Source organism: Helianthus annuus, chromosome 5 (assembly GCF_002127325.2).
Source record: "Helianthus annuus cultivar XRQ/B chromosome 5, HanXRQr2.0-SUNRISE, whole genome shotgun sequence".
Lineage (NCBI taxonomy): Eukaryota > Viridiplantae > Streptophyta > Magnoliopsida > Asterales > Asteraceae > Helianthus > Helianthus annuus.
Genome location: NC_035437.2, coordinates 169768872 through 169778451, shown reverse-complemented (window position 1 = coordinate 169778451; position 9580 = coordinate 169768872). Strand labels below are relative to the sequence as shown.

At 39.4% G+C, this 9580-nt stretch overlaps 1 protein-coding gene across 1 annotated transcript; it reads left to right on the top strand.

The window, feature by feature from the left end:
* The first annotated feature begins 1243 nt into the window (after nucleotides 1-1243).
* On the top strand, nucleotides 1244-3206 carry LOC110944067 (extensin-like). The gene is made up of 2 exons (XM_022185788.1): nucleotides 1244-1275; nucleotides 2702-3206. The coding sequence occupies exons 1-2, from the start codon at nucleotides 1244-1246 to the stop codon at nucleotides 3204-3206; spliced, it is 537 nt and encodes a 178-aa protein (XP_022041480.1).
* Nucleotides 3207-9580: the final 6374 nt, after the last annotated feature.

Genomic DNA, 9580 nt, shown 5'->3' with positions numbered 1-9580 from the left:
GAACTTTGAAAATGTTGTAATTGTACTAGTAAGATGATTAGTAATGAGTAAAATGTCGAACCACTTGATCAATCAACTTGAACATAGTGCATGATTTTCTTAAGCGTTGAATAAGAACTTGAATGAATCCGCAAAATAATGGCTAATCAATTAACCAAATCCAAAGAAACCAAAAATCGGTTAACTGATTTTGGTTAACCGGTTATTTTATGTAACATCTTAAAACTCAGTCAGTTTACTTTGTTTACGATTAACCATAAGACTCTCAAACACTAAATCTTTCATAATTTATGTTTTACAATTTCACACTTTAAGAATATGACACACACATTAGTCTAGGATGTCTAACTTTGCTTGTCCATATAGCTCGAATATATCTTGTCACTGCTTATCTCTACTCACCGAAAATACGTATTAAAACATGTCAAAATAACATGATATACTACTTGGATCTTCAGATCTTCAACATAAAACCCAAACCAAACAACTTTATTCACCCAAGATACGACAAGAAACAATTCGATACACAGACCTTAACAACTGCAAACAAAACTCAAAAATTACCACAATGACCATTACTGTAGGACAGAGACTAGACTAGAACTACAACCATCCGATTCAAGATGAATTCAGATCTGGAACAAAGCCCTAAATTGTCATTTGAGAGAGGAATTAGAGCTACTGGAAGAATCTCTCAAGAGGAAGATAAAGTGAGATCGAGCGTCAAGAACACAAGAGACTACGATGTTAAATATCTCTGACGATCCCCTTTCACAACAATTAAATGTTCTCTTTTATATGCCTTGAGCCGCAAACCCTAAAAGATCCATAAAGCCCAAGTCGTATCAGCCTAACTCTGCATCTTTACTAGTCCAATAGCACATCAGAACAAGTGTAGCAGCCCAACAGCAACATCAGAAGCCCAGCTCAATCCATCTCTTAATCTCGGCCCAACACATAAAACAATTAGAACACAAAAAATATGTTTCAGTAAATTCAACAATAATCATAATCATAACATATGTTTGATATTGAATTGAAAGATACATATATTTTAACATCCCCCCCCCCAATTCAATAGACAAGCATTGCAAGCAAAACACACAAAAAACCATAAAACAGAGAATTATAGTATCATTACACAATCAAACAAGATCTAAAAATTTTATAAGAACTATACTGACCATCACAAAACTAACGGGTAAACGAACAAACAAAGGTCAAACCCTAGAACAAATTATAGATGCTGCAAGACAACAATGAGAGAACCCCAAGGTATTCCAAGATGCATGTAACACCCTTATTATTATTTAAAGATTTTCGTATGATTTACGAAAATAAACGGGTAATTAGAATTTCAAATACATTGAAAATACGGGTTTCATTAAACTTTATTTACAGAATTAAAAAGATACAACATAACATGTGTGAGTTCGTTATTTAACATAACAACGATACATAGTGCAGAAGCTTATTTCTTGATCGTGTTCGGTTCTTCGTTGTGCTTGATCGTCCTCCGGTGCTAAATTTGTACCTGAAAATCATAAAACATGAGTTAGATTAGTTATAAGTAACTTAGAACGTATCTAAACGAGTCCGGGAAACGAAACTGATTAAAATAAAAAAATTTCGCTAAAATAGTGCTCTTTCGCGCCACGCGAAGGCACCCAGTGCTCCCTCACGCCACGCGAGGGAGACCGTTTTCCAGCAGCTCTGGAGCTGGGTCCTGCATTTTTCAGCAATGCCAGTTTTTACGGAAACGACCATAACTTCTTCGTTATTGATCCGTTTTACGCGATTCTTTTTCCTACGCGTCCGTAATTTAATTCTCCATCATATGGAGTTAAAATCCAACATCCAACATAATAAATTTTGAGACTTGTAAGCCTTCGACTCGTTACCTTTTTACCGAATTTCAACCCGTTTATGCATTTTATCAAACAAACATATTTGTTTGATCCTTATATCACATACACTTCTTCAAATTAATGTTATCTACCATTTTAGGTTCTAATCACAGGTTTATTACACAATTTAATCCTGGTTTCGCTCATATGCTTATTTTGACCCGTTAAGGGTATTTAAGCACTTTAAAGCTTGAAATCGCTTTCATTCATTTCTAGCATCTTATTCCTACATTTCTTATCAAGTAATCTTCCACCACAACTATATGTGCGTTGGATTTAATGTGGATATCTATATGTCCCGAGTTTTTACCCCTCGGATTATCATTTACGTCAATGACTCATGTAAAGTCCTTCGACCCAAGAATTTATCTTTCACTACCTATACGCATTCTAAGGTAGCGTTTGGTATGAAGGAATAGAAGGCGGAATGGAATGGATCATTCTATTGGAATGAAAAGAAACATGTTTGGTTGTTAAGTGGTAATGGAATAGAGCATTCCACAAGGAATGTAAACCTTCCAAATATAATAATTTTCATTCCTTGGTAAAGTGGTGTTTTTTTTTCATTCCTTCAAGGAATGGAAAGATATGTTGTTATTATTATTATTATTATTATTATTATTATTATTATTATTTACCATTATTATTATTATTTACCATTATTATTATTATTATTATTATTATTATTATTATTATTATTATTATTATTATTATTATTATTATTATTATTATTATTATTATTATTATTATTGGCTTTAATAACTCACTCACGGGCGACACCACTACTGCCATAGTTTCCGCCGTGACTACCGTCGCCGCCGTCACCCACTTTCGCCGCCACCACCACCACCACCCACCTCCACCCACCTCCACCCCAGCTGTCTCCCGCCACCACCCACCTCCACCCTAGTCGTCACCCACCTCCGCTGCTACCAACCGTCACCCACCATCCACACCTCCGCCCCCGCCGTCACTCGCCACCACCCACCACCCCCGCCACCACCGCGCCACAGCTGCCACCCACCCCCGCCTCCGCCGTCAACAGCCACCCACCCCCGCCTCCGCCGTCAACAACCACCCACCTCCACCACCGACCACCACCGTCGCCGTCACCCACCACCATTGTCGTCGCCACCACCTACCTCTGCCCCCTCCACCACCCACCGTCGCCAACCACTGCCACCACCTCCGACCATCGCTACCATTGCCACCTATCACCACCCACCACCACCGACTACCATCACTCATCACCGATTTTATTCCTTCGTCTATTCTTTCCTACCAAACAACACAAAGTAATGATTCATTTCATTCTCACATGGTAACCAAACAAGACATGGAATGGTAATGATCCATTCCATTACATCGTCCATTCCATTACCTCGTACATTCCATTCACCTGTCTATTCCATTACGCCATACCAAACAGACCTTAAGTATTTATTTAATAATAAACTTGATTCCGAACCACCTTTAAGGGTCGTTCGTTCGAATTAGCTTAGAAGGGCAATTTGGTCAATTTTCATCCTTCTTTTACTACAAGGACCTTTAAATACTTGTTTGACTCAAAATCCGATCTTTTAACTATAATTCTTGTTTGTAAACCCATGTGCTTCTAAAACACTATAATCATAACTCAATTTATTCGGTTTACCTAAAAGATAACCAAATATCGATATTTTAATCTTGTCTAACTCTTATAGAACTCCAAATTCTACATGATGAGTTGTGTTATTATACGTACCTGGCTCGGATCTATATATTGACTCGTTTCAATACCTTGCCTTAGTGGCTGCTAAGTGATAGCGCTGTAAACATCCATGTGCTATTTATTCCCTAAAATCATACAACTCGACAACCCATTAGTCGATATTGTCAAAGGGTGATAATTTCACCGTTTGACCCATTTGGTCTAAATGACCAATTATATTAGCGAGATGACATTTATTACCACCTCGTATATATGACTCGCTCCAATTTACACCGTGCGGTCATTTTACTTATAATTCCATTTCTTAACACTTTTTGGCCTATTATGGCTTACGTCATAATTGTCTTTCAAAACTAACGGTTATGGTCAACGCGTGACCAATTTACCGTTTTACCCTTATTGTTTGTTTTGGTTTACCCTATAAGGTAACCATTTAAAAGTTCATTTTCCATTTGTCATAATATGATCGAATTACCGATTTAACTCCTTTTTAAACCATCAACATGGTTTCTTGCCATGCTCGACTATCTTGTTCCGTACGTCTACACGCTGAAACATCATACCTCAACTATGTATTTATCTTCTTCGTAACTAAAACGATAAGAGAATATTCTAAAATATAAGACTAGTGTAAGCCAAACTTACCTTAATTTCAAACTATGCTTTTCTGTCATTCTTGCTTCGTTTGACCCGCTTTGTTCCCAAGCTTTCACCTAGCTTGTTGTCACACCCCGATTTCCACGTGTCTCACCGGTGGGCCCGGTGGGGGATTACCGTGACGATGTTGGCAACAATATAGTCAAACCACACAATTATATAATGCACAGCGGAAGCATAAGATAAATATATAAACTTCAACCTCTGATTGTAATGTCAGAATGTATTACAGGGGTTGAATATATCCACAGTGGATCGTAAATAAACATAAGTATTGTTCCATCAGATACTGCAATCAAGCTTGCGAGACTTATCACGACGCTAGGGAGCTAATACCAGCCAATTTACATTTAGGTACCTGCACTTAATCTTTTGGGGAAAATACGTCAGTTTACACTGGTAAATACATTCAACTGACACATTTGAAAATGTTTATTAAAATTGATTTGAATGCACAAGGCACAAACTCTTTTATAACTTGGGTAAATTATAATAAAATCTTGTGAACGTTTTACATGTTCTTTTATGCGTTCAGTAGCCCGGGTCGTGCCGGGTTAAAGATTTATAGACACACCACGTTTGCGTAAAACCGTAGTATAAAAACCAACGGCTACGTCTTTTAAATTTAATGTCGACACTTTATACCGGGTGTACGCCTACACCGGGATGTCGATGGTCGTGGCCATTTCGTAAAATGATGCCAAGGATATCCGGGACAACGGTCATTAAACCCCCCAAAGGCTTATAAGCAACAAAACTGTTTAAATGAGCCGATCATATTTAATCAATTAACCACCTAAGCGATGGAATTATATAATGCTCAATCAAGCGGTATTAACATACCGTAACCCAAGCCCATATAGGGGAAATAAGTTAAAGTATTTACCTTTGCAAGTATATTTCCTTATTTGGATTAAATCACCGATAGCTTTTACTGGGGCTCCTAATCTGGAACGAAGGTTTTAATTAACCTCTTAGGATCCTAACGGGTCGTTATAATGGCCGTAGCCTAGACCGGTTGGTTCCGATATATATAGATATGGTTTAATCGCGCGAAAAGGCGAAAACCGAGAATGGAGTGTGATTCTGACCCAACAAGTTCAGAGACTTGTTTTATATGGGTTAATGGTTCACACTCTGGATTTTGGGATTCAAATGATATTATTTGACCCGTATCGGCTAAATTATGAAAACTAGTTTCATAAGCGGAACCGTGCGCGCAATAGGCGAAACGGTTAACTATGAGAGTCGTACGCTTATTTCCTAAGTCAATATGCCTTAAATGGGTCGTGGTATCAGTAGGATACCTTCCGTGACGCCCGTAACGAGTTTAAGTTAATATTATGGCCCGTAGGGGCTTTTCGGTCATTTTAAAGACCTTAAAAGGGCTTTTCGAGTTCTACAGGAAATCTGAGTTTTCCGAGCAGCTTATAAAGCTTAAAATACTTTATTTATTATTTAAAACCAGTAGCAACTGGAATCGGGTCAAAAGACCTTGTAGAACTCATGTTTTGGCCGAAAAGGGCATATTCGGTATTAACCGAACCGTAGCCATAACCGCAGGTTATGAGCAAGGTAAAAATTATTAAAAATCCTTAAAATTCCCAAAATATTATTTTAATACAGTGGGTAAAAGTTTTGGTGACGAAATCTTGGTTTAGATAGGTGTTATGCTAATTGCGCCGTTAATTACTAAAGTTTACTTTAATTGCGCTTTTTAGCATAACTCTCATTCTAGACCTCGGATTGACGTGAAACTTTAAGGACATGCTTATAATTTAATAAGCAAAGTTTTGGTCCGTTCACGTGTCCGAAATACTCGTTTTAATTTTGAAAGGCCGTTACGGTCAATTTTTAGGCAAATGACGGAAATGCGCAAAAGACTCGGATAACTCATGAACGGACCACAGAGGTTTATACCAACATGTGACCTGGTCTTAAGAGAGTCCTAAGGTATATTTATACCTCAATAAAACGGGTCAGAACTGAAGTCAAAGCAAAAGTCAAACTTTTGCGACATTCGGCTCCGAACCGGTTCAATATAGCAAATGATCGATTCAAACGAGCGCAAACAAGTTTATATACTTATTATCATGTTTTATGATTATCAAAACAGGTTCCATAACATATACATTACAGATTATGCATAAATCGCTAAAATAGCTTTCTGTTGACTTTTTAACCGCACGTTTGACTCGACATTTGTCATAGTTAGAGTGGTGATCAGGGGGAACCTTTTTAGAGGTTTATTACCGACATAAATACCAACTCATAACCACTTTTGATTCGTCATAAGACTGAACCATTACTGATTTATTGTAAAGTCAAACCGTAGTTACGACGGTTTGGTTCTTAGCCATTTACTAAGGAAATGTGAAACCACAAAGGGTTAGATCACTTACAGAAGTTGTGTTCTTGCTTATAGAGCAGAGAAAAGTGCTTGGAGCTTCTTAGAATGATCAGTAGTTGTGTTTTGAGTTGTGTGAATGTTGTAACTACAACATTGCTATTTATAGTGCAAACCAAGCTCCAAGATCATCACACATTGGTCTATAAGTGACCATGGATGATGGGCAGGTGGCCTAGAGTGTTATGGGTCAATTGTAGGGTGCCCATGCCTCATTGATTGAGGTTTGATCGTTCAAATGGTCCAAAGGTCAAGTAGTTACAATAATTCTGCATCTGGGCGTCTAATGCGGCCCGCATGGAAGTTCCATGCGTTTATAATGCGGGCCGCCTGGGATCTAAATACCAGACGCGTAATTGAGGAGGCTCGCGGCCCGCCTCAACTTAACCCAATATGCAATGCGGGCCGCGTGGGGTTAAGATTTCAGAAATTTTAAATCTTTTGTCATGATTACAGAATCTGGTAATTAATAACGAAATCTTTCGTAATGATTTACCTGACCTTTCGGGTTTGAAGGGGTAACTTTGCGGTTTGGCCCTCGGTTATTTACCGATAGGGGCCTCGTGTTATTTACCCACGCTATTAAGTCCCCGTTTATTTTATTACTTGTTCAGAAAGCCTTAACTTTCATTATTGACGCTTTTAACCCTTCTCATACGAATTTGTGTATAACTCTTTCGTTTTAAAACGGAACTTCGCGGAATTTATACAGTATATTCTAGTGAGCGTATAATACTGTTACGAAGCCTTGGGAACGTTAAAGGGTCACTCAGAGGTAATATTAAACATGTTGACACAGTTAACCCCTGTAGTTCGTAATCTCTCACTTTCTTCCGCGTTTCGCTTCCGTACGTTTTATGATTTATTCGTTTGAAGGTACAAGCATTTATTTAGGGTTATTATACAGTATATTTACCCTTGTTGACATTTACAACCCTCGAATTTATATACTTTCAAGGTTTGTCAAAATTAGTCCTTTATTTATTATAGATGCCACGTGTAAACAAATGACACGTGTTACCATATAATGCCTCAAAAGGCGCAGCCTTTATGCTGGTGTGGTAGCTATTATTGTAGGAGAATTCGATCAGGGGTAGGTTTTTATCCCAGTTACCACCTAAATCGATCGCACATGCACGAAGCATGTCTTCTAGCGTTTGGATAGTACGCTCACTTTGACCGTCCGTCTGTGGATGGTAAGCCGTACTAAAGTTTAGACGCGTGCCCAAAGATTGCTGGAAACTCTTCCAGAAGTGAGATGTGTATCTAGTATCCCTGTCGGAGATAATAGACACAGGTATGCCGTGTAAGGCTACAATCTTATCAACATAAAGTTGGGCTAACATGTCGGAGCTATATGTCTCCTTGATGGGTAGAAAATGAGCTGATTTAGTCAGCCTATCGACTATGACCCATATTGTATCGTTTCCTTTCCTGGTTTTGGGTAACTTGGTTATGAAGTCCATAGTTACGCATTCCCACTTCCACTCGGGAAGTTCAGGCTGTTGTAGCAAGCCAGATGGCTTTTGGTGCTCGGCTTTGACTTGAGCACAAGTCAAGCACTTTGCTACGTGGGCGGCTACAGACTTTTTCAAGCCTATCCACCAATAATTTGCCTTTAAGTCTTGGTACATTTTGTCAGCACCTGGATGGACTGAGTATTTGGAGCTATGGGCTTCCTGGAGAACAACATCTCGTAGTCCTCCATAAATCGGAACCCATATACGTCCGTTCAGCCTAAGAATTCCATCCTTGCTAAGAGTCAACTGCTCCTTAGTTACTCCCAGCTTTTCATTAGGATAATTAGCTTCCAACACAGCCTCACGCTGCGCAGCTAATATCCTTTCCATCAAATTATTCTTAACCTCAATGCTCTTGGCATTGATTCGAATGGGTTTTACCCTTTCCTTTCTGCTCAAGGCATCGGCGACTACATTCGCCTTGCCGGGATGGTACCCTGATTTCGCAGTCATAATCATTCAGGGTTTCCATCCAACGGCGCTGTCTCATGTTCAACTCCTTTTGGTTGAACAGGTGCTGGAGGCTTTTGTGATCAGAATAAATCACAAATTTAATACCATAAAGGTAGTGCCTCCATAACTTAAGTGCAAACACAACGGCACCCAACTCCAAATCATGGGTGGTGTAATTCTTTTCATGCACCTTTAATTGCCTTGAAGCATAGGCAATCACCTTGCCCTTCTGCATAAGCACACACCCCATGCCCGTGTGTGATGCATCGCAGTAAACTACGAATTCATCTGTACCCTCAGGTAAGGTCAACACAGGTGCGTTGCTTAGCTTCTGCTTCAGTATTTCAAAGGACTCTTGCTGCTTTGGGCCCCAAATGTACTTTTCTTTCTTCTTGGTCAAGGAAGTCAAGGGCGCAGCAATCCTCGAAAAATTTTCAATAAATCTCCGGTAGTATCCTGCTAACCCCAGGAAACTACGGATTTCGGTAGGCGTCTTTGGCTCTTGCCAGTTCATGACTGCCTCTACCTTAGCGGGATCCACTTGGATACCACGCTCACTCACAACGTGACCTAAAAATTGAACTTCTCGTAGCCAGAATTCACATTTCGAGAATTTGGCGTAGAGTTTCTCACGCTGTAGTAATTCAAGAATGCAACGGAGGTGCTTCTCGTGGTCAGCTTGGTTCTTGGAATATATAAGGATATCGTCGATGAAGACTATGACGAATTTGTCCAAGTACGGCTTGCAAACGCGATTCATGAGATCCATGAACGCAGCCGGTGCATTTGTGAGCCCAAAAGGCATCACTAGGAACTCGTAATGACCATAGCGAGTCCTAAATGCAGTCTTGTGTACATCTTCATCTCTGACCCTTAGTTGATGATAACCCGACCTTAAGTCGATCTTGAGAAGTAGCTTGCTCCT

Excerpts from the sequence above, each read along its gene's own strand:
- LOC110944067 (XM_022185788.1), top strand. The coding sequence starts at position 1,244 with ATGCTGCAAGACAACAATGAGAGAACCCCAAG. Across the intron at positions 1,276-2,701 it reads AACAATGAGAGAACCCCAAG|TTTCCGCCGTGACTACCGTC; the intron begins GTATTCCAAGAT and ends CTACTGCCATAG.